The 26,059-nt window shown below is 46.7% G+C and overlaps 1 protein-coding gene across 2 annotated transcripts in view; it reads right to left on the bottom strand.

Moving 5' to 3' along the window:
- The window catches only part of NFRKB (nuclear factor related to kappaB binding protein), a 423,246-nt gene that overhangs the window by 202,452 nt on the left and 194,735 nt on the right, over positions 1-26,059 (bottom strand). For both annotated transcript variants that reach the window (XM_069614148.1, XM_069614149.1), the window contains exons 9-10: positions 10,373-10,457; positions 9,236-9,473 (exon numbers count right to left, since the gene is read on the bottom strand). In XM_069614148.1, coding sequence (XP_069470249.1) covers positions 9,236-9,473; positions 10,373-10,457 — 323 coding nt within the window. The remainder of the gene's footprint in view (positions 1-9,235; positions 9,474-10,372; positions 10,458-26,059) is intronic.

The following is a 26,059-nucleotide window of genomic DNA, read 5'->3' as shown; positions in this document are numbered from 1 at the left end:
GATTTTGGCTTTTTTTGATTGTTTTTGTGATTTATTTTGACAGATGTAGCGAATAGTAGATTGTGGTGGGTAAGAAGTTCATTATTATTGTTCTCTCTACAGAGTGATTGCAATATCTGGCCAGACCTTTGGAAGATTAATCAGGAAGTGACACGGCAGTCAGAATTGACTAGAGACACCCTGGATATTTCCAAAGTCAGTGAAATTAGCTTAAAATTCATTCGTGGGATACTGGCGCTCGCTGGACCATAGAGGCAATATTAGTACAAATCTCTGATTTTTGTTAAATTTACTTTTAGGGTACAGAGAAATTGTTAAAAACAACACATCAACACCTGAAGAAGGGGTGAAGATAACCCCGAAACGCGTAGTGGACAAACATCATGTGATTGTGATTGTGTGGGGAAACAAAACCCCTTTTGTTAAATTGAAACTTATCTTAGAAATTACAAATTCGGCAAATTTTGCTGAACTTTATGAACAAAAAAAAGTTTTTTTTCAAACAAATATCGCTTGTGGCTAAGAATTTTCTGCTCTTGTTTGATGAAATATCTTTGTATTTGATGAAATCGTGAAATTCAGATGAGCAAGAATATTGTAGGAATGATGAATACAATTACCTACTAAAAGAAATTTACGGAGTATGCGTTTATGTTTTTTGAAAGTTTGATTGAAAAGAGGCTATATCTTCTGAATTGATTGAAACATTTTAAAGAGATTCTTTCACAATTAGAGTGACCAGGTATATGCCCCATAGGTTTAGTGTGGCGTAAAGTTGTATTAGTATTATGCTCCCTGGTGAGGTGGACCACACGGTCTGTCATGGGTGCGCGTGCTATGGAGAGACAGGAACTGCAGAGCTGCTTCAGTGCAGGAGAAGCCAGCGGAAGTCACAAGAGACTCAGGCCAACCGAAGCCTGTCAGAGAAGTCGGGTACGGGAGTAAACAGGCTGGCCTGTTGAGGTTACGAGAGGGTCTTTGTTACAGCATAATCACACAAGAAAAAACCTAGAACTCAAGGGTAGCGAGGTGACCCCTGAGCTAGAGAGAAGTAGTGCGAGCCATAAGGAGAAGTGGTTCCCCAATAGGGGCACATATCAGACCCCCAACCCTAAGGACAAGTATCAAGAAAAGGACACAAGTCATCTTTCTCGTGGCAGTACTTGGCAGGAGAGTAAACTAAGTCTGTGAGATCAAAAGAAGCATAGAAGTACGGTTCTGGGACTCGCACCCAAAACAGAAGGAAATCACAAGTCTTCTTGCTTGTGGCAGTACTTGGCAGGATAGTGAACCAAGTGGGTCACAGTGGGGACGCCTGGGACAAGCACCCAACCAGTGCATGAACTTTATTGCTGAGAAGCCTAAAAGTAAGAGGCCAGGGGTAAGGAGTCATTCCCCCTGGTGTTCCCACTGGACTTCCGACGATGACGCGGAGAGTTGCCCCTCGAGTCATCTGTCGAAAGCCCCGCAGACCTCGACTAACGGGGCTTAGACACCCGACCTACCGACAGCTTCTCTTGCGTTCCCGCAAGGCCTTTGCCGTGAGCGACTGGCAGTCGACAGTCGTCCGTATCGTGGACCTCCCAGAGGCCCAAGAGGCAGGCGTCGTGCGAGTCCGTAACCGACGTCTTGGACCCACAGTCCCCGCATTTCTTGAAGCCCAGACGCGGGGTTGAAGACGAAGTAGACATCGCTACAAACAGGTCTTCACAAAAAACCGAACAGGTTCAACGAACCGAGAAGAAAACAGCAAACTCCAAAGAGTCGAGGCATACCGATATTCACGAAGCGAACACGTTCGTGGAAAAAATCGAACTGAGGATATAGGCGTCGTGCGTCCTACTTATCACATCGGGTGACGTCGGCCGTCGGAGGAGGTCCTCGGGGATGGCGCATCGACATCGACGCAGCACGCAGACGCCGAAGATTTTCCGAAGCAGCACAGCTGTGGACATTACCGGTCATAGATATGGAATACGTCGGAGGACCCAATCCCCTTGAAGCCTAAAAGTAAGAGGCCAGGGGTATGGAGTCATTCCCCCTGGTGTTGTTGAACTGTGATACCAAAGCAAAGGAGAAGCCATGGGAAGGAAGTCAATCCCCCCCTGGTGGTGTTGAACCTTGCAACCAAGTGGAAAGAGACTAGGGGAAGTGAGTCACCCCCCCCCCCCCCGGTGGTGTTGAACCTTGCAACCAAGTGGAAAGAGACAAGGGTAAGGGAGACATTCCCTCTGGTTGTTTTGAACTTTGAAGCCAAGATACCAGGAGAAGGGAGTCATTCTGGTAACCAGTTGTAAAAGACATTCTGCAACAGTGTGTTAAGAGATAGGCAGTGTGTCTGCCAAGGAAAAGTGCCTGAATTGCACCTATTGTGTCGGAGAACAGTTTTGATCCGGGGAAGGGAGCCCTCCCCAAGAAGAAGCCAAAACCTGGAAGTGAACTTTTTTCCCAGTTGCAGAAGAAGCAAGTCATTCTGCTTGACCAAGGTCGTCTACTTTATCTCTAATTTAGTTTCAAGTGTAAGGGAGAGAAGACAAAGTTACTTACCCCAGGTAACGTCATTTCGACTGGATGTTCCTCCCACCTATTCCTAATCTTTGATATTCGTATCGTCAGCTTTGCTGCTTCAGTAAAAAACATTCCACACCAGAGGGCGCTGTGCTCGATGTCGTTGCGTCGATGTCCCTCGAGGGCTGCCGTAAGGTTTCAACGTCATCAGCAATACCAAGCGCTTGAGCCCGGCCCGTTGGCTTCAGTTCTGTTTTTTCTTTCCCATCAATCGAGTGATTGACCGGGCGTAGCCCAAGACCGCAAGCTCTCAGAAAACGCGCAGTGTTTTGCATGTAAATTGTTCAGTGGGGTAGGCTGCGCGGGGCGATGAGGAATACATGGGAGGAACATCCAGTCGAAAGAACGTTACCAGGGGTAATTAACTTGTTCTTCGAATGGATGGTGTCCTCCCCCGTATTCCTCATCTTTGACAAACTCCCAAAGCAATGACAATTTGGAGGAGGGAGTACCAATTAATGTATGCCGGTCTGATAGCACAGCGAGTAGAACGCTCGCTTTGACATCCTTGCAGAGCCTGCTGAACCAGGTTTGAATCCCGGCAAGGCCAAACTCAGCCTTTCATCCTTCCAAGGTCGATAAATGAGCACCACACACCGTGGGTAATAAGCAGCGCTCAGATACCTGAGGGTTCGTAGCGCTATATAAATGCAAAATTATCATAATTTTATTATTAATCATGGACTGTATGAAAAAAGGCCTTTGCAAAAAGACTTCCTTGAGACGAGGTCGAATCCAAACAGTAATGCTTTATGAATGTATGCATAGACTACCAGGTGGCCGCTGCACGGATATCGTTTACCGGGACACCCCTTTGCAGAGCTGCAGATTTTGCCATGCCCCTAGTGGAATGTGCTCTTAGCCCATCCTGGTGGTTCTTTACCAGCCAGTCTATAACATTCTCCAATTGCTAAAATCATCAATCTGGATATAGTCTGTTTGGTTACTGCCAGGCCCAATTTGTGGCCGGTATACCCAATTGACCATCTTGTTGAAATTTAGCAAGTCTTGACATATAAAAGCTTAGAGCCTTTTTTGGGTCTAGCCTGTGAAGCATTTCTTCCTCCTTTCCTGCATGAGGAGGATAAAAAGTTGGCAGTGTTATCTTTTGAGACAAATGAAAATCAGAGACTACCTTAGGCAGGAATGATGGTTTGTATTTAAGCCTTAAGGAAAACGGTGTAAGGAGTCTAACAAGAAAGAGCTTGTAACTCACTCACCTGCGGGCTGATGTTAGAGCCACTAGAAGGACTGTTTTTCATTTGTAAGGAGCCCAAGAGGACATCAATGTAAGTAATGGCTCTCATGGAATACATGTGAGAAATTTTAATACCAAATTTAAGTCCCAAACAGGCACAAGGGACTGGAGGGTACACATTAGTGAAACCCTTTAGAAATTGCACAATCAACGCTATCTTGAAATAAGACCTCTTCAGAGGAGCGCTTAAAAATGGAAGCGCGGCCAGGTATCCTTTTATCGTTCCAATCTGGAGCCCCAGATTGGCCAAATACAACAGGAAACAAAGCACTCTAGGTGTGCCACATTGGAATGGATCCACATTCTTATCTTTGCACCAAGTTACTGAACTTATTCCAACAACACTGGTACAACGATTTGGTTGCTGGCCTTGTGGCCGAAAGCAAGATCTCCATTACATCAACCAGGAGGTCCCAATCCTTATATCTCAGCCTCTCAGAAACCATGCGTTATGGCTGAGTATCTTGACTTCTGGATGTAGAACCCGACCTTCTGATCCTCTCTTTGTGGAAGGCGTATTAGATGGCAGATGGACAAGTCCAGAAGGTCCAGGTACCACGTCCTCCTGGCCCAATCCGGAGCAATTAGGATCATGGATTTCCCAAACTTTCTCAACCGCCTAATTACGTGAGGAATGAAGGGGACTGGAGGAAACTCGTAGAGAAGGGGAAATTCCCAGTCCACTACGAACGCGTCTCCTAGAGCTCTTCTCGGAGGAAATTCCCTTGAGCAATACTGTTCGCATTTCCGATTGATCTCTGTCGCGAACAGATCCACTTCAGGGGTACCTCAAAGGGTGAAGATCTCTTGAAGGACTTCCTGTGCTAGTTCCCACTTGTGGGAAACTGCTCTGCCTGCTCAGAGCGTCTGCTGCCGTGTTCTGCTCTCCGGCTAGGTGAACTGCAGACAGATTCTTTCTTGAATTCCCCAGAACCAGAGCTGCATTGCCTCTTTGCACAGTGGTAGAGACCCTACACCACCTCTCTTGTTAAGGTAGTACATGGCCCCTGTGTTGTCCATTATTATCAGGACATTCTTTCCCTATGCAGAGGGCAGGAAGTCCTTCAGCGCTAGTCTGATTGCCCTCAGCTCCAACAGGTTGATGTGTAGTTTGGACTCCGATGGCGACCAACGACCGCCGATTGTTAGTTCGTTGGTGTGGGCTTCTCACCCCGTGAGTGAGGCATCCGTCACTACCGTTATCTCAAGCCATGGTTGCCAAAAAGATTCTCCCTTGAGAATGTTGTCCTTGAAAGTCCACCAAATCAGGTCTTGAGCAAATCTGCTCGGAACTTGCAGTTGATTCGACATATTCCTTGAAAATTGGGGCCATTGACTTCTGAGAGCCCATTGAAGGGATCTCATTCTCAACCGGGCCTCTAGCACCAGGAAAATGCAGGATGCCATGAGACCGAGCAACCTCAAAAAAATCAAAGGTCGTGAGATGCTGGGCATTCTGGAGTTTTGCTACCATATGCTGAATGTGTTGAGCTCTCACCTCGGGAGGCAAGTCTTTCCCAGAGGAAGTATCCAAGACCGCTCTGATGAACTGGAGTCTTTGGGATAGTATCATTTGGGACTTCTTGTAACTGAGGGAGAAGCCCAGTCTGTGTAGGGAGTGGCAGGTGATGCCGAGATGTTCCTGGGCTTGCTCGGGTGAACAAGCCCTGATCAACCAGTCGTCCAGGTAGAGGTAGACATGAATCCCCCTCTCCTGAGACTGCCACTACCGCCATCAGCTTGGTGAAAACCCTTAGGGCGGAGGTCAGCCCGAATGGCAGAACTCGAAACCGATAGTGAGAACTGCCAACCGTGAACCTCAGGTACTCCCCTGTGCTTGAGGTGAATTGGCACATGAAAGTAAGCATCCTGAAGGTCCAATGATACCAACCATTCTTGGAGTTGGAGAGCCTGAAGGATCTGAGAAGGGGTTACCATCTTGAACTTGTCCTTCCTGAGGAATAAGTCCAAGATGGGTCTCACTCCTCCGTCCTTCTTGGGAATGAGAAAGTAGGGGGAACACCAACCCTTGTTCTTCTCCACTACAGGTACATGTTCTATTGCACCTTTCTCTAGCAGGGTTAAAATTTCCTGCACAAGGAGCGGATCTGGAATTTTGACAGAGTTGGTTCCCAGTGGATGATCTGGAGGCAATTTTTGAAATAGGAAGGCAGTAACCTTGGGCTACCATTTCCAGTGCCCAAGCATCTGAAGTAATGCCCCGCCATTCGTTCAGATGCTGAGAGATTCTGCCTTGTCTTGTGGGTTAAGGTCCCAAAGTGGCTTGGAGGCGTCTGCAGCAGCGGCTGAGGGTACAGTTGCCGCTGATCTAGCACCCCTTCCTCATCCACCACAAGGGAATCTTTTCTGTCCCCTTTGTCCAGCCTGTCCTTTTCCCCTTCCAAATGAGGAATAGAAACAAAAAGGATGACCCCTCCAGGAAGATGAGCCTGAGTAGGAGTGTTGCTGAGGTTGACGTATGGAGGCGCTAAGTGACTTAGCCGCCGCCTGGGAGGTCTGCAGCTTCTCCAGACTCTCATCCTCCTTGTTGCCAAACAAACTCAAGCCGTCAAAGGGCATATTGAGTAATCTGGCTTGCACATCCAGTGCAAAGCCGGACTTCCTCAACCACACAAACCTGCGTAGTATGGTGCTAGATGCCATGGACCTGCCAATACTGTCAGCAGTGTCCAGTCCTGACTAGAGACACTCTCCCATTGCCTCCTTTCCATCTTTCACTGAAGCCAGGAAGCAGTCTCTTTCTTCGCCTTCCGGAATGTGCTGAGCCGCCATGCTAACAAACAGTCCCACAGGGTGTAAGTAAATCTTGAAAGGGTACAAGTAACATTAGCCGACTTCAAGGCCATACTGCCCGAAGAAAAGATCTTATGAGCCCAGGCATCAACCCTCTTGTCGTCTCTATCTGGGGGAATAGAGGGGTAAGAAGACTGCCTGGTCGATGTGGCTGCCTGAACCACCAAGCTTTCAGGTGTAGGGTGCTTGGTCAAATAGTCTGGATCAATGCTAGAAGGTCTATATTTTCTTATTTACAACAGGATCCGATTCTGGAGTTTCCCGGTTTGCCATGCCCTTCTTCTGAAGGGCTACATGAAAAGGTAATACTGCGTCCTTCTGAGGGCCTTGATTCAGAATATCCATCATATCGTCTTGTTCATAGCTAGGAGAATTCCTGTTCTAGCCCATGAATTCAATGACCCTATTCATGATATTCTTGTATGCAGAATCGGCATGTTCAGTCGGATCAGGTCTGGCAAATTCGAGCTCTGGCGAAGTGTCTATGCCACTAGCTGACTGTAGGCAATCATAAAGATCAGTTATCTTGGATTCCTGATCATAAGTTCCTCAGGAACATTTTAGGTACCATAACCCAAACCAGAATCCTCCTCAGAGGCTTGCTCTTCCTCATAAATGGAGGCCATAGATTTGAAAAAGTCTTTTTTCGGTATAGGCTTATAGGCCTTCTCTGTATTGGGCAGAGGCTTTGAAATGGTGAAAGGGACCTTCGAAGGTGCCGACACTGGCTTCGACAATGGCATTGACGCAGTCTTCGGCAATGGCATCGACAAAGATTTCAACACTAACGCCGATTTACTTGGCCTTGCCTTCAATTTATGCACAGATAGGCTTGTCTCCGTCGATGGTTTGCTCTTTTTTAGAGGTATCGGTGAAGGGCTATGTTCTCTAGACAATACCCTCGACAATTTCTCACCGGACCCAGAGCGACTCGCCGATTTGACACACTGCTTTATTCTCCCTATATATTTTACCTTCCTCTGTCCTCTGACGGATCGACCGGGGCATGGTCTTTGCGTAACTCCTTCGAGGGAGTCGAGGCCGCATTCTCGAATATACGCAACATTGAATTCCTGAAAGCCTCCCATTTTTTGGGGGAATCATTTTTGGTTGGCCACCTGATAACCTCAGTAAAGCAATCAGACGAAAAAGAAGAGGGAGACCTACAGCATCTCTTCTTTGATGAAGACAAGAAAGACTGTCTCGACCGACTCTTCGATCAAGACGTCTTCGTTTCTTTTGCAGCGGGACGAGTCCCTAGACTCCCCGGACTGGTAATCCCTCTTAAAAGAGGTCTTCGAAAGCCCACCCCTCCCCGCCGCCAGTTTATCTCGGCGCGCCCCGAGAGGTTTTCCTGTCATGGCCTGACAGGACCCGCAGTCATCGGTCCGATGTTCAGAACCCAGGCACTACAGGCAGACGCGGTGGGGGTAGGTGATAGACATCTTCTTGTCGCAGTCATGGCATTTTTAAAACCCAGACTTAGGGGTAGAAGGGTTGGAAGATGAAGAATTTTTTTACGAAACTGAAGCGTGCTGTTGAACACTCAAAGCAAAGCTTTCGGAAAAACGGAACTGAAGCCAACGGGCGCGTCTCTAGCTACTACAGCAGCCCTAGAGGGACATCAACACCACGACATCGAGCACAGCGCCCTCTGGTGTGGAAAAAGAAATTCCGACACAGCAAAGCTGACAATAAGAATATCAAATATGAGGAGTACATGGGAGGGCACAATCCATTTGAGTCTAGTTTTGAAACAGGATGGGGGACTATTTACACAGACATTCTGACAGAACCCTTAGTGTTTTAGTTTAGGCAGGGAAACCCCTCCTAGAGATATGGAAAGGTAGGGTTCCTCTTTATTTTCTGTGCTAATAAAAGTCTATAGCAATCACTATGCCACCTGTGTGTCAGTCTCATGCTTCTGCACCGTTTCAAGAGAGTGAACATTGAACTGCTCTGCCCAACAACCACACATAAGTAAACCCTGCCGACAACTAACAAGTTCATCTCCCTGAGTAGTCTTCATCATGGAATAACACTTCCAAGTCCTAAAGGTCATAAAGGATCCCAGTACAAAACCCAGCATGTTCCCAAGAGGCCCAGATTGCTCCCAATAAAACCAAGTTCAGCTAACACCAACGGTTGTACAGTACGATGCAAAATAAATCCATAAATATATGTCCATAACAGATCATCACACCAAAGATCATTTCATAAGAACATGCAGCAAAAAGATGGGGGTGGAGGGGCTGGTCTATGTCTGTGTTAAGAAATATTCAGAAAAAGGTAGTCTATATATGACCCCGTTCAAAAAGCATACTGCTTGTGTTTAGTTATGAGCTTGAGGCACGACCCTTACACAAATTCAAAAGAAATTAATGGCAACTCACTTTGTAACTTCCAGCAAATAGGCTTAAAATAAAACCGATCTAGGCATAATGGGAAGATGGTGATCAAAAAAAGAAAGAAAAGAAAGTTTTCTTTTCTCCAACTTTCCTTGCACGAGACCCTTTTCTAAATCCAAAGCAACAATGGGATTCAATGGGTTATGGCACAAAACAGATCAGTGACAAATGCACTGTTGCAACCTACTCTTCTTTCACTGCATGCAGAGGCACTGGCAGGGGAGGCTCCAGTTTTATCGAGGTCTCAAGTTTCAGCGGAGAAGGCATCGCCTCAGTAGAGTTCAAAGGTTCAGGGAAATCCTCTTCTTCCTCCTCCTCTTCCTCCTCCTCCTCCTCCTCCTCCTCTTCTGTTTTTATCACCTTCAGCTTCCGCCTCTTCCGTTCATCCTTTGCTTTCTTCTTCTGTACAGCAAGGTCAAACAAAGCTTGCAAAAAAAGGATGTATATTGCGTTATCATATTATGGCTACAGGGAGCTGGCTAATAAGATGCTAACATATGGTACATTATAGAAACTGTACGATATTACACCATAGAAATAACAGCTTTAGTACCAATGTATTGGGTAGCCTCAAACGCAATGTGCCTCAAAATGACTTGACAAAGCTTAATGAGTGAACATTGAGTGGAGGCCCATAAGATTAGACAACAGGGAGCCACACAGCTAATACAAAGGTTTTGCTATTTCATAAGCGTACAGTTGTGGGAAAACCAGCACATCAGATACTACAAGCTTTTTAATTTCAACAGTGTGGCTGTATGAGATTCAGCCAATCATTAGGCAGGGGCGGCCATCTGAAGCCTCTCCTATGTGCCAATTTACTATAACAAATAGGAATTACTACCTTATGATTGTAAACTGTTGAAGCCAATCACGCTCCAGGCCACACAATTTCGGAGGTACTGCTTTTATGGGGCTCTTGTGGAGCACAATGCTTCAGGGCTTGGTTTGGTCTTTTGGCAGGCACATTCTTTCAGTTACACTAGCAGCCAGAACCTTCACACCAATGACATTTCAGAGGCTTCATCGTGCTCGCCAACCGAACAATGCATTGCTTGTGGAATTCAATCAACAGCAGCTCTGCAGCTGCAAGTCTAGCCCTGCGCCTTACATTTTATTAAAATGAAGAAACATTAGTGTCTAATTGTCTATGCAAAGAGACAATAGGAAAGCCCTGCACAAAGCTCAAAAAGATACTTAAAATGATAGTCGACTAAATGTGAAGCTGAGGGGCATACAGAGGGATTGCCAAGGGACATTCCTTCAGATAGTTTGCATTGTATTAAAGTCGACCCATTACTCTCGGTTAAGCAAGGGCTCTCACCTGCAAGGGAGCCTTTCCTGCCAGCATTAACTCGCGCCATGACGTCACTGAGTGTCAAATCACCCGTTGCTAGGTCTGGATGGTCCTGCCAACCACACAAGGAAACAGATGAACACAGAGATTGGACATAGGTGAAGATGCAAGATTTCTTTCATTATAGTTTTACAGTAAAAAATAAAAGCAATTATGTACAAAAATGATCTTGCTCATACATTACATACACAAACAAATATAATCAAATGACAAAAGTGAAGTAGAATTAGCCTAAGCACAATCCCAGTATCACAGCACGGCTAATATTAAAGAGGGATTGTGTCCCTCCATCAATCAGTTACAAAAATTAACATGTTTTAGATACATTGCTATATAGCTAGCACATGCAGCGTTCCAACTCTGATCACACTGCAAATAAATACCTGAAGGTCACAGTTTTGACTCAGAGCACTGGGGCATGCCCCCAGTATCTCTATTGCATCAGAGTTGATTAAAATGGAACAATGTCAAGAGGAAACTTTTAGCACAACATAAATATTCTACCATTATCAGCTAATTGATGACTTTCCGTCAAAAATACTGGCATATTCTACGATGCAAGATTGAGATTGAATTGCTTAACACTATTTTGCCAATCCCTGTTTCTCATATCATTTAAAGGCTTTAGTAGGGAGCTGTTCAAAGCCCCCACTGTTAAAATGTACGGCTAATTAACCTAAGGAATTCCTAAGTCTCTAAAAACCACCAAAAATCATAGTTCTTGAGACAAATTTGAAAAGGTTTATAAACATCTTAATTGCAAAGTTACTCGCCATTGACTGTGCCAACGCTTTCCATGGGGTCAGACCCAACTCAGCATTAATCACCTGAACTGGTGCAGATTGTGTTAAAGCTAGAAACTTTCTATGCTTGTTTGCTTAGTATAGTTAGCCAACCCAAATTCTTGTCTGACCAATCCTCTGGGCCGAATACAATCACATGAGTGTGCAGAGTTTTAATGATTGCACCTAACAAAGGGTACATTTCAATAGCCCCTGGTCATATCATGATGGCATGACGTAATTGTTATACTTTAAACCTAGTCCCCATCCACTTGGAATTCCAGTTCTCATTCTCACAATTGCAATATACTTTTCTTTTTATTTTTTTTTATATATTTAGCATTTATATAGCGCTACAAACCCTCAGGTATCTGAGTGTTGCTTATTATTACCCAAGGTGTGTGGTGTTCACTTATCGACCTCGGAATGATGAAAGGCTGAGATTGGCAATGCCGGGATTCAAACCTCCATCAGCAGGCTCTGCACAGATGTCAAACCGAGCGCTCTACTCGCTGCTCTATTGGACCGGCAGTAACAGCTTCAACACAGTTTCCATTTAGGGATAATTTGAAATGTGTCTTCTCGGCTTTATACAGAAGTTTCAATTTTAGTTTAAGCTATATTAATTTCAATTACATTTTCATCTGCAAAAACATGCTGTCTTACCCTAAGTGTTAAATCATCTGCATAAGCAAGCCACTGAATTGGGACACCCCCTACTTTAGGCGAAATCATTTAGCAGAAATACATAAATATTAAACAGGATCAAGGCCAGATGAGGTAAAGATTAGACCAGAGCAAGGCCAGAACACATTCCAAATTCAATCCCCCAAACGTGATGGACAGAGCCCAGTTTTGATCAGGCGAATTTGAATCCTGATGTCCTCAAGAATGGCCTTAATAAGAGAATAGTGAAAGAGCAATACCCAAATTATGCAACTTTTCCCAAAGTCTAATTGGATTAACACTATTGAATATAGCACGAAAGTCACTAGAGGGCTCACAGAATGCCGGCGGGTAGACCACCCCCGGGTGCCCCGCCACGTACTATCATCGCCCGCTTACTCAACTACCGAGATAGGGATGCCCTCCTGCAACTGTCGCGGGCACAAGGCTCGATTACCCATAACGGCTCCCGAATCGCCTTTTTCCCGGACTACACCCGAGAAGTGCAGCGGGCACGACAATCGTTTGAGCCACTCAAGAGACAGCTGGCCCAACTAAATGTGAAATATGGCCTGCTCTTCCCGGCCCAACTGAAGATATATCATGGTGGAACCACGGTTCATTTCAGCGACCCGCAGGAGGCATGGAAATGGGCGGAGGCCCATATAGAAGGTGATTGGACTGCGAGACCGAGGAGGCCGAGAGGAAGACCGAGGCCCAGGCACGCCTCCCCGAGAGGAAACCCGGAGAGGAATGAACAGGGGGTCCTGGACCCCGATGCAGATCAGCGAGGACATTGACCGGACTGTCGCCCCTCTGGCCTAGTAATGGCGCTTTGAAGTATTCTTTCTTTGTTTGTATTCTTAAGCCGGACGCATGAGTAGTCCACCATGGAAGATGTTGACACTGGCGCATGGGAGGGGACTCTGGAGGAGCCTCTGAAACCCCCCCCCCTCTAGCCGAACTTCCTCCTTTCCTTCTCCTTCTCCTTCTCCCCTTTTTCCCCCCCCCTCTTTCTTGTTTATCTAGACCCGGCTCTAGGGTCTGGGTTTTTGAGCTGCTACCTTAAGTTGAAGGTCCAGCTATGTTTGGGCGACAGGTACTTCGTGTTGGGGTGGAGTATAGGGTGGGGGTAAGTTGGGAATGTTTGGAAGTTTGTTTGTTACTTCAAGACTGTCATATGTTTATAACGGACACGAACCACTGTCTTTGGTCGAAGTTACCACTTCACCATCTCTCACTGATTGCTACAATCGTACAGACCCCCATCATGTGTGATAGATATCCTGTGCACAGACTCACGGGACACCCATGCGCCACACCAAATCCCTGAAGTTCCTCACCTGGAACGTGAATGGGATGGGGTCCGGGATTAAACGGCGCCTGCTTAGGCAATTTCTAAATAGACACTCCCCTGATGTGGCCCTTTTGACAGAAACCCACCTGGCCGGATCACACTGTGCCTTTTTTCAGAGGACTAATTACCACCTTGCCCTTCAGGCGGGGTACACAATGGGCTCCAGGGGCACCCTCATCCTGATACACAAGCGCATTCCATTTACTCAGCAATTGGTTGAGCGCGACCCAAGGGGTCGATACGTGTTCGTCATGGGGACCATCTGGGGTCAGACGATGGCCATTGCCGCAATTTATTCCCCACCCGGGTTGGGACAGGAATTACTGGACGATCTTACTACCCTTATAGGGAAACACCATCCTGATACGTTCATTCTGGGGGGTGATTTTAATGATACCATGAATGATAACTTTGACCGTTCCCATCTCCGAAATCGCAACCCTGACACCTCGACTAGATTGGCCAGTTTTGCATCGGCCCTTGGGCTCCGAGATGTATGGAGAGAGTTACACCCGACTGATAGGGAGTACTCCTTCCATTCCGGCGCTCACGGCTCCATGTCCAGACTGGACTACTTCTTCTTGCCACATACCGACCTCCATAGGGCAATGTCCGCAGATTTACTCCCCCGGGGCATTTCGGACCACTCCCCCCTCTTAGTTGAATTGCGTATGCAGGGTCCCCTTCCCCCTAGAACGTGGAGACTTAACAATTATTATCTGGGGTCCCCGGAACTGATAGATCGCCTCGAGGAAGTTTCTGGTGAATATTTCGAAATTAACGAGAAGTCGGTGGACAGCCCCGTGATATTATGGGAGGCCTATAAAACAGTGCTAAGGGGTGAAATCCTTTCTTGGACGACACATAAAAGAAACATCCGGTTCCGGGAAATATTAAAGGCCGAAGAGGAAGTGAGAGACAGGGAGATTGAGCATATATCCGATCCTACGCCTGAGACCCACCGATCCCTCCAGCGCGCCCAGGAGTGCCTCCGTAACAGAACGATGGATGACGCCAAGCAGGCCCATTGGCAGGCTAGGGCGAGGGTGTATGAACTTGGGGATAAGTCGGGTAAACTGCTCGCTTGGTTGCAGAGGAGAGACGAGGGGCAGCGCCATGTCCGGGAAATTGTCACGGCACAGGGCGACACCCAACATTCGGACTCTGGGATTGCCGAGGCCTTCACAGAGTTTTACGCAGATTTGTATCGGGCTCCGACCTCACCGCTAAACCCCTGCCTCCTAGATGAGGTGACGCTGCCGATCCTTTCGGGGCAACAGAGGGACCAGCTGGACTCTGCTTTATCAGAGGCTGAGATTGCAGAGGCACTGTCTCAGCTCCAGTCGGGAAAGGCACCGGGCCCGAACGGATTCCCAGTTGAAACTTGGCAGAAGCTAGGAGTAGACAAAATGGCCGGTCCTCTACATAGGATGTTTCTTGCTGCCCGGGAACAGGGTACCCTCCCACCAGATCTTTGCAAGGCCACCATTGTGGTCATTCCCAAGCCTGGCAAACCTCCACATGATTGTGCTTCTTATAGACCTATATCGCTGATTAACGGGGAAGCTAAGGTCCTTGCTAAGCTATTAGCGAATCGGCTGCAGTTAGTCACATCCTCCTTGATCCATCCGGATCAGTGTGGTTTTATGCCTGCCAAATCGACTCGGATGAATCTGCGCCGCCTCCATTTAGCATTGGAGAGATCCCCGATTATAAACGAACCCTTGGCCTTGTTGGCAATCGATTTTGAGAAGGCGTTCGACTCCATTCGATGGGACTACCTTTGGGAAATAATGCGCCGCATGGGGTTCGGAGAGGCCTATTTAGGCTGGGTGCAGCTACTTTATGTTAACATCAAGGCGGAAGTGAGAGTGAATGGCTGGTCCTCTGGGTCCTTCCCCCTGGGCCGTGGTACGCGACAGGGATGCCCTTTGTCCCCTCTTTTGTTCGCCCTTGCTATCGAGCCATTAGCTCTTTGGCTTCGCCAAAACACCGCCTGGAGAGGATTCAGATGGCCGGAGGGACACGAGGATCGTACATCCCTGTATGCGGATGACCTCCTGGTGTACCTGGGTGACCCACTAACATCCTCTGCCATTGTAACGCAAATGTTAGTCCGCTTTGGGGAACTCAGCGGACTCAGAATCAACTGGGGGAAATCAGTCCTCTTTCCGGTGAAGGGTGGGGAACAGGCAATCCCCCAGGACTGCCCGTACCGGGTGGAACGACAGGGGTTTCGTTACCTGGGAATATGGATATCCGGGGATTTAACAAGCTATATAAGGAACAATCTCCGACCAATCACAGACCGCTTTATTGTTGATGTCCGGCACTGGAAACTCCTCCCCCTGACACTTATGGGAAGAGCGGCACTTTTTAAAATGATGACCCTTCCTAGATTCCTCTATGTCCTTCAAAATGCCCCACTTAAAGTCCCCGACTCGGAGTTCCACCAGGTGGAGACACTTCTCAGAGACCTCATATGGGGGGGAGGCCAGTCACGAATTGCGTTAACTACACTTCAAAGATCTATTTGGGAGGGAGGAATAGGAGTTCCCCGCCTTCAAACGTATTACTGGGCATCACAACTGGTGGTGGTTAATGACCTTCTCCACGGGGACCGAGACCTGCCCCATATACGGGCTGAGATAGCCACTATGCGCAACACTGACCCGCTGCTTCTCCTCTATCAGCCCCTTTCGAGAACCTCTCCGCCCACAACCACTACGCATATGATCACAGTGTGGAGACAGGCACACCGATTCATTGGGTGGGAAAATAAAGCTACTAGAGCACAACCCCTCTGGCGGAACAACAACCTAGCTGAGACCCAGAAGTTGGAGCCGTGGCCTAGGTGGGTGAATGCGGGGATTGCCAGGATTGGGGACATGCTTACACAGGGGTGTTTGGCCTCATTTGATGACCTACAATTGCGATTCCAGATTCCGAATACGGAACATTACCACTACATTCGCCTCGCCCATGCTTTGAGACCCTACCTGACAGCAGATACGCAGTTACCGGACTATACCCCCATAGAGCGTAACATCCTTCCGGCGCATATCCCTACCAAATGCACTTCCATCCTTTACAATGCTATATCCTCCTTTGCTACCCCCGAATTGAATGAACTAAAGGCAAAATGGGAAGTAGATGTGGGGGTGATAGATCCTGAGGATTGGATACAAGTCCTTATGCATCCCCGGGAAATCGCCATTTCCTCTAGGCTTCGATTAGTACAGTTGAAAATACTACACCGGGTTTATTACCCTAGGACACGTCTATATGGCTGGAAACGGGCTTCTGACCCAAACTGTTTGCGGTGTGGGGATGGGGAGGGGACCTTTATTCACATTTTGTGGCTGTGTCCCCAGATACAAACTTTTTGGAACGCATGCTGTAGGGAACTCTCCCGAGTTCTGACTCGCACCATACCACTGGACCCAAGGGCTTTGCTTCTGGGCGTGCCCGATGAGATAGAAGCTAATAAGTGGGAAAGATTGCTCCTACACACGGCGATGGGGCTGGTTAAGCGCAATATCGCGCAGAAATGGGGTGCCCCTGACTCCCCAACGCTGGAACAATGGAAATTGGATATGGACATATGCGCTATGATGGAGCGTAGGATTTACTCGGCGCGAGGCTGTCCCAACAAAGCGTCGAAAATATGGGACAGGTGGGAGGAAGGTGTGGCCTGAGTGTCCCATGTACAGGCGGGGGAATGTGCACTGGGGGTTTTGTTTTGTGCTTGTACCATACTATACATTATTGCATGTGATGAGATGATCGCTCAACTGTTGATGCTCAGGGTACCTTTTCTGATTGTGAACGACTATGACAGTCTGAAGTTGTTTTTGTTTGCTTGTTGCTTTGTTATTATGACCATTGTACTATGTTAATAACAATAAAATACTTTATAAAAAAAAAAAAGAATGCAAGTATCAGGGATACATTGCTTCAAATGTATGGCCTTTTTAGCCAAGATGGAAAAAGCCATAACGCTGAAGTTACTCGACATTGCTGCTTGAAACATGTTTGGGAAATTGACAGGATGTGGGCAGTCCTTCACCATAATTTCCATGCTTCCCATAATATGCTTGAAAAGATCTCCACTGACTAACGAAGTAAAGCACTTAACCTGCAATTGTCAAAGTCACCTCTAGCCCCCTATATATGCATATAGGGATCAGAATGTGCTTGCCATAATGATAGAGTAATTCCTGTGCAAGTAACGCTCCTATAAATCAAATACACATATTGGGACCAGAATTCAGACTGTTATATAAAACATTACTTAGTTGATCTGGCCCAGATGCACAGGAAGGCTTAAGTTCACAAATGCAATTTTTTAAATCAATTCAAAATAGAATGGAACTTTATATTCTATATATTTGTTATGCTATTGCTGAAACTATCTCTAAATTACCATTCCAAACATTGATAACTGACACAGACATCGTTCAATCCCTCCGAGTGCTTCATCAAATTGCCGCTGGAGCTTAAGAGAGGAGCATCCCTTTCCATCCTCTTACTTTATTTCTAATGAATCAGCTCATCTTGTCCCAACTCAAAAATGTAAACTATAATTGAGGCAGACATTTTTGTAATCAGAGTAAAACTAACAGGAACATCATAACATTTAACAATCTTGTTTGCAGTGATAATAATTTAGTCCATCAATTGACTTCTGAATGACTTGATCTAGAGGAGAAAAATTGCTTACCGAGAAGCCAGAATTCTTTCAATAAGCCCTCATCACCATCACTTTCATTTCTGCCGGCGGCTGGCATTCAAGTCACCCATGCCCATTAGTTGAGCCCTTTAATGTACTGCCCACCAAGCAATCATTTTCCCCAGCTAGGTTGATCATATATATTTAAAATCTAGACACCGTTTCTGTAGTTTGAATACCAGCAAGGACCCCTATAATGTATCTTGTTTAAGATTAGGAGGTTTCACACCAATCATGAGTACTCCCCGAGGACGACCAGGAGAGTATTTCTTTGCACATTCTGTATACAGTGAAATCCATCTAATATTATATATTCTATAGACCGTGTTAGGGAACATTTTCACCTGTGAGAACCCATAACTTTTTGCTGGGCTTCGGGATTCTTTTTCTAATGTTCCTCGGTGGGAATATTTTTCTCCACTCACCCACCCTTTTTACTCTTTTTATGGGTGACCTTTTGGGGTCACTCCATATTTTATTTTTGGAATTATAGTTCCCCATAAAACTTTTAGGCTTATGCTTTTTCCTATTACAGCATGCAGCACTGTCTGTGCAGTCTTGCCGGCCTGCCCCTTGGGCTCCCATTTTATTTTCTCTCGAGTCTCTTTTGTGAACTACTGCTCTCAAGGTCAGAAGGGTAATTTGTATCCTTTCTACAATCCCATTGTAAGATTTAGCACACCATACCTTATGTGGAGTGCTGAAGGGATATATTCAATCCCCTTTGTCACTGCTCCAGTAATATTTCTGTTACTGTGACAAGCTTGCAATTAAGGCTGGTGGCAGTGGACCTGCTATATTTGCGTTAATATTACATCCAGGGTGTTAAACCAACCGCAGCAATGTACAGAAGTGTCACCATTCTACTAGAATGGTGGCTCCTTTCTTTTTTTCATCATTTCTAGTGTGCTTGTTCTTTCCTGATCCTTCATCTGCCGTCCTGGGTGGAGTAGGTCCTGGCTGAAGTTATGTCTTCGGCTGAACCCCATTGTGTAGCCCTACCAAGGCTCCAAAGTGAGGGAGGACTCCGAAACTCTGCTCTCCTTTGTCTTCTGGTGTGCCTGAGAGAATCCAGTCCCCAATGGGAGCGGGTGGGGGGGTGGGGGGAGTTGGTTGTCCTACCCTCCCCTTTCTTTAAACTACAGGAGGAGTTTGCACAGGATGTGTGCAGGTTCTTGTATATCTGGCCTGGACGCCGAAGCTGATTATTTGTCAACCACTGGAGCTGAATCCGATGAAGAGGAGGAGAAGACAGCTTTAGCTACTTCCAGAGACCAGAGATTCCTGCTGTGTAACCGCTGCCTGTGCTGACCCTTCTTTGATGCGACAGAGAAGCCGCAAAGACAGCGACTCTGATCCATAGACTGGGGGGATGGTAAGATGACCTGCATTTTGAGCAATCCCACAACGAGCTGTGACCTTCCTGGGCTGCAATCCGCCAATACCCTGGGAACTCCAGGCCAAGTGCTGTGCAAAGTCTTCTTAAGTCTGATTCTCGCTTTAACTTTGGTGGACTGTTAGTGAGAATTCTAATTTCTTTGTTAATTCCCTTCTACCTTAGAGACCCCCAGCTCTTTTGCTGGACTTTAGGGCTTTGAATTTGTATCCTGGAGTGAGAGAGACCTTTTCTCACTCCATGTATTTTTCTCTGATTTGCACTCTGGTTTCTTTTGGTTTTGGAGTCTGACAAACTCCATAGGCATCATCTTTTTGTATTGCGACAAAAAGCACCCTCAGTGCAGTGTCACAGAGAAGTCCTTTGGATTTCTCATAAGGTTTAAAAACCTTCTCTTGGATAAACTACTTTTTCCAAGAGTAGTAAAGTGGAATTGGCTTTATTTACCTTTTTCTCTTTGTAGAACCAGCACACACCATCCTATGTGGAGTACTGGGTGGTTACTTGGTATCCCCTTTGTCTACCTTCTCATGTAAAAAATGTTATGTTACCCTTACTACAGTTAATGGCTGGTGGCAGTGGTTTAATTTTCCTACCATTGTGCGTTTTTACCGCAGGCTGGATCCTCCCGCTGCAGTATCGCACCCATGGGTGCCCATTTTGTCAAAATGGCCCCAGTCTTTTTACACCAATTCTTGTTTGTAAGGTCTTTCTTGCGATTTACTCTGCGCGCCGAATCAGGTTTGATCCCTATGTTAGTTTTGTCTTTGGAGGGCTTCACGGGTTTGTTTATATCTCACCTGACCCAGGGGTACCTGGGCGCTTTAGAAAATAGTTACATAATGGTTACATGTACATGGTAAACAGGTTGGCAGGGAAAAGTAAAACAGAATACAAAACATAACATTAACAATTTGACTGAGATGCTATGTGCATGCAGGTAGCAGGTAAGATGCAAGCATGGTTCTAACTGCGTACAGCCGGTTACCAGTGTCAGCAAACTGTGAGGCATAGATAAGAAAGTGCATGTCACTTGGAAAGGATCAATATGCTGGAGGTCCGGTAGGGCAAAGGTACGGTGGCGCAGAGAGAGAGATCAAGTCGAGTGGGTGATCATGTCGGGTGGGTAACTAAAGGTCATGGAGGCAGGATGTCAGGTGTAAGTTGGCAATTAAGTTAGTATTTGCTGAGGATCCAGGAGATAATGCTACTCCTGAAATTGTCAATGGACTGTAGGGTTCTGATGTTAGGTGGGAGGGAGTTCCATAATTGGGAGGCCAATACTGGAAAGCTGGAACCGCTGGTTCTTTTAAGATTATATCTTGGGACCATAAGACAGGCAGTGTGGGTGGATCTGGTGATTCGAGTAGATGGTCTCTGGGTGAATTTTTCCGGTGAGGTAAGGGGGGGCTCGGTTGTGCAGCGCTTTGTAGGTGAGACCTAAGGTTTTGAGTTCGATCTTATTTATGGAGAGCCATTTATGTTGTTTTCTTATTGCAGAAATGTGTTCATTTCTGGGTATATTAAGGGCAGCTCTTGAGTGCATTAGAGTAGAGTCTGAAGTTTTTTCTATTACAGCTTTGTTCACGCCTAAATATAGCCCGTTGCAAAAGTCGAGTTTGGATCCAATACCGGCTCTGGATTGTTTGAGGCAGCTTTCTGCAGAGAGCATGGGTCTGCATGCTCTTATCAGTTTGCCTGTGTAGGCAGTAGCTGAAGTGGTCATATTTATTTGTTTGTTGTGATTGGATGTGGCATCGAAGTAGAAGCCAAGTGTTTTTACTGCTTTAGCGATGGAGAGGTTATTCCCAGCTATGTTAAATATGTTATAGCTGGGGCTTAATTTGTTTAGATTGGCAGTGGAGCCCACTATTAAGAGTTAGGTTTTATCATCATTCAGGCATAGCCATGGACTGCCATCCATGCCTTAATGGTGGTGTAGATTTCATTTACACGGCGTACGTTAGTGTCGTAGTTGCCTGTGAGAGGTAGGAGTATCTGGGTGTCATCTGCATAGTTGGTGTAGGTGACACCCAGACGACCCAGCACATCGAATAGTGGCTTTGTAAAAATGTTATACAAAGTGGGCGAAACGCAGGAGCCTTGGGGTACTCCGCAGGTTATGTGTATGGGGTCAGCCGCTGCGGTGGGTGAGAAGACTCGTATGGTTCTATTGTTAAGGAACGATTGAATCCACGTCATAGCGGACTTAGAGAAGTGAGTGGCTGATGCCAGGTGATAGCAGAGTACCTTGTGATCAACCAAGTCAAACACTGCTGATAGATCCAGTAAGAGCAAGACAGCGAGTTTACCTTTATCTTTAAGGTCATCAATTTGGCTTTTTAAATCAACAAGAGCCATTTCAGTTCCATGTTGTGGTCTGAAACCAGATTGCCGAGATCCCAAGTGTTTGTTAGTCTCGAGGTAGTCCTGGATTTGGAAGTATGCAACCCTATCCAGAATCTTTAACAAGAATGGGACCGGGGTCTGGTGTTTGTTTTTTGAGTAGTGGAAGTACCCAAGATTCCTTCAGATTACTAGGTACAGTGCCACTAGAGAATGAAGTGTTTATAGGTTTGGTGATACAAGGGGCCAGGTCTCTGGCCGCATCCTTAATAATCTGTGCTGGGCAACGGTCGCCCTGACAGTTGAATGGTTGTAAGGAGGCTATGATTTTTTGTATTTTGGGTGCTGACACATTTGAGAATTTAAAGCTGAGGGGCTGAGAAGCCGGTGGTGAGTGGTAATTTTGTGCTTCCCTGTTTTGTGTACCCCGCCTCTGGCTCCAGCGTGTCTGGCAGGGCGGAGACGAGGCAGGTTCCCGAAACTCCCTGTGCTTAGTCTCCTTGGTTACAGGAATGCACCCAAAGGTGATTGGCTGGCTGGCTGGCTGTCCTTGGAGGACAGCCACCCTGCTGTGTGAGTGACAGCTAGGCTGCAAATGAATGGGAGAAACCTGCATAAAAGCCAAGGTCTTTTGCAAATAAGTCCACCACTGGACGAAGGAACCAAAGAAGAAACTGGGAGAAGCTTGCTGCACCCTCCTGGACCGTTGGTCTGCCCGGTGAAGCCATGCTGCAGTGCTGAAGCTCCAATTTTTGCATCGTCTAGAGAAGCCCGGAATGGAAGACTTCTTCCCTTGGGTTGGTGGGACCAACTGACCCCAAGACGAACTTGACTGGAACCCCTCTCCCGGCTGGCTGTACTTCTTTGCTGCTGCTGGAACAGAGTGCATCGTTTGTAAGCCGGACCTGAGTTCCCGGAAGATCCTAAGGAGTCCCTTGAAGCAGGACTATCCAAGCCTGAGCCACCTCAACAGATGGCTGGACCCCAGAAGCAAGTTAAGCCCATAAGGTGTCCAAGAACCTTGGTCGTTCTATTTGCGAGTAGCTGAAACCGCGAAATGCTGCTGATTCGCTTAGTGTGGCCACCAGCTGTCTCCAAGCCGTTAGTGTTCCCACTTCATCATCCTCCTCCCTATAGGCTGTCTGATACCATATTGCAGTTTCCGCTTCTACCCACTTCAGGAGGTCCTGCCACCACACCTCTATCTTAGGTCATTGACTCAATTTCCACCCCATAGCAATTCTGCATTTGGCCAAGATGTAGGCCAAATCCTTGAGTTTACCAACATGCTTCATTTTACGTGGTCTAGAGAATCCTCCCATCATGCACGCCCATACTGATTTCACATCTAGCGTGATTCCTTTCTCAGCGAGTCGTGGGTGACTTCTTCCCAGAATCTGTGGACCTCCAGACATGCCCAACATATGCATCATCCCCGCATTCACTTTTCCACACTTGGGGCACATTTGTGTTGCAGTATTCCTGAATCTGGCTATCTTTTTGGGGGTCATGTACGCTCTATGGGTCACGAGTTGTAACCTCGCGTTCCTAGACACTTTCTTGTGGTACCTTTGTACTGTCTCCCACTGTCCATCCTGCATAAGCTCCCCTGCATCTTCCTCCCATTCCTGTCTCAGTTGGATCACCTCTTTCCCAACCCTGGACATTACTAGTTCGTACATTCGGGATACCTCGTGCCCTCCTTCCGAGATATCATACATTGTCTCTATGGCGGAATCTGGTTCCTCTTCCAGCTCTGCTTCCGACCAAGTGGCTTTTATCTGCTTTAATAGTCTGATACAGGTGATGTATTGGCCAGGGTGTATGCCTGTTTCTTCGATTAGAGTTGTGAATTCCAATGCTTTTCCTTCCCGCCATATATCCCACACTGTCGCTATGCCCACCAATTCCCAGTGTCTACGTATCGTATTCCTTAGTTGTACATCCGCCCCTCCCAGTGCCACTAGCGGCACTTGGGGGGAGCACGGAGTCGGGTTTTTCATGACCCGGCACGCCTTGCGCCATATCTGCCATCCTAACTCTAACAGCCTAGATCTCCCTTTCAACTCAGACTTAGGTAGCCATATTAGTTCATTAAGGAAGAAGGGTGTACATTCTGATCTCAGCAGTCTGGGCTCTGCTGTCATGTTTTCACTTAGCCACTTGGCCACATACTGTAGCTGCCCAGCCAAGTGGTATATTTCGAAGTTGGGTAATCTTATGCCTCCTTTCTCATACGCATCTTGTAGCTTCCATAGAGCCACTCTGTAGTGTTGTGCCAGATAAAGCTTCGCAACGTACTCTGTAGCCTATTAAAGAAGCGTTTGAGCAGCATGTGGGGGATATTACCAAAAAAGTGTAACAGCCTGGGCAACACCACCATTTTCAACAATGCTACCCTTCCCATCATGGCTAAGGGGAGTTTGGCCCAAAACTTCATGCTGTTCTCAATGTTAGTTACTGCTTTCTCTGTATTATGCTTGTGTTCGTCCTCTATATTGTGATAGATATTGATCCCTAAATATTTAAATGTGCTAGTCTCCTAGTGTATTTGACACTGGCAGGTTGTTTTTTGCCATCCCTTTGTATCTCCCGAGGGGGAATATGCTTGACTTTCTGGGATTAACTGCTATACTGGAGAGTGATGCAAATCTCTCCATCACTTCTAGGATGTATTGCAAGTTTTCTTCTGGGTATCTCAGGTACAGCAGCATATCGTCTGCATACAAGGATATTAGATGCGTGCCTTCTCTGGTGTAGACGCCTACTTCTTCGCATTGTTGCCTCAAATATATAGCTAGGGGTTCAGTGCAAGAATGTACAGCATGGGTGACCATGGGCAGCCTTGTCTAGTGCCCCTACTGAGCAACCATTCATCAGAGATGATCACCCCCGTCTTAACCCTGGCAAGTGGCACGCTGTACAACATCCTTACCCATCTCAGGTACCCAGACCCCTTTCCATATTCTTCTAAGGCCGCCATCAGCCAGAGCCACCTTACCGAATTGAAGGCTTTCACCGCGTCTAGTGAAACTATCGCCACTTCGTTCACATCTCTTTCAGTCTCTTCCATGACGCGGTGGAGCAGTCTATGATTGTCGGCGATGCTCCTGTGCGGAACATATACGGTCTGGTCGTGGTGTATGAGGTTGTCTATGACCGATTTGAGTCTATTTGCTAGTACCGCTGTTAGCATTTTACTATCCTGATTTAACATGGATAGCGGTCTGTATGACCCGCAATCTGTGTTAGGCTTGTTTGGTTTAAGGAGTGGGATGATTATTGCCTCTCAGGGAATTTGGTAGTCTCCCTCTTTCGAAGGCCTCATTCAACATTGCTAACAGCGGGGGGAAGTACCTCTGCCTTGTACGCTTTATAAAACTCACTGGGAAGCACGTCCGTCCCCGGAGCCTGACTTGTTGGTAGTTGCCTGACCACTGTTTCCAGCTCCTCTAGTGTGATGGGGGCGTCCAAATTCTCTCTCTCCTCTGCACTCAATTTGGGTAGTCCGATATCTTGTAGTATCTCCCTCATCTCATTCTCATCTGCCTCTCCAGTGTCTTCGGTAAAACTTCAGGAAGCCTTTGTTCACACCCTCTTGGGTATCTAATGTTTGGCCATTTTCTCCCTTTATCTCCCTTATTGCATGTCTTGGGGTTTCTCGTTTATATAGCCATGCCAGCAGCCTTCCTGGTTTATCCCATTCTCCATATTGCCGTTCTATATATTTCTTGTAGTTTAGGTTACACAGTCTCTCCCAGTGTAACCCGCATTCCTGCCGTAATTGGCTCATGGTTTCGGCTTGCTCTAATGCAGGGTCTCTCCTTTGCTCATAATTCTTTCCAGTTCTGTTTCTGCTTTTTGCAACTCCTTCGTTATTTCCCCTTGGAGCCCTCTGGATTTTGATATTGCTGTCCCTCTGACTACAAGCTTACATGCCTCCCACAGGGTGCTTTCCGATGTTACACTTCTGGTGTTTTCGAAATATTCTATTATCTCTTCTCTTAAGTCCTCTCTAAATTCAGCATCTTTCAGTGCTTCGGCTCTGAGCCGCCATGTTGGGATTTTGGCTTGGGGGGCTGATGCTGCCATGTTAGGATCAATGGAGAGTGGTCTGATAGGACCCTTGCTTTGTATTCTGCATTCACTATCTCCACAGAGAGTTCCAGATTGGTGAACATGTAATCTAATTGTGTGTATAGGTTTTGTGGGGCTGAATAGTGTGGGTGACACGACCTCCACACGTCTTCTAGCCGAAAGTCTCCCAGCAGGGTCGTCAGGCTGGGGTGGGTTTATTCAATTTATCGTCCGATCTATCCACCTTGGGGTCTGAAGTGCAATTGAAGGCCCCACCCCATGTGACAGTATCTGCCCT

This window comes from Ambystoma mexicanum, chromosome 9 (assembly GCF_040938575.1).
Source record: "Ambystoma mexicanum isolate Mex_15411 chromosome 9, UKY_AmexF1_1, whole genome shotgun sequence".
NCBI classification, from domain to species: domain Eukaryota; kingdom Metazoa; phylum Chordata; class Amphibia; order Caudata; family Ambystomatidae; genus Ambystoma; species Ambystoma mexicanum.
The sequence above is the reverse complement of the archived record's forward strand: the minus strand, read 5'-3'. Positions and strand labels throughout refer to the sequence as shown.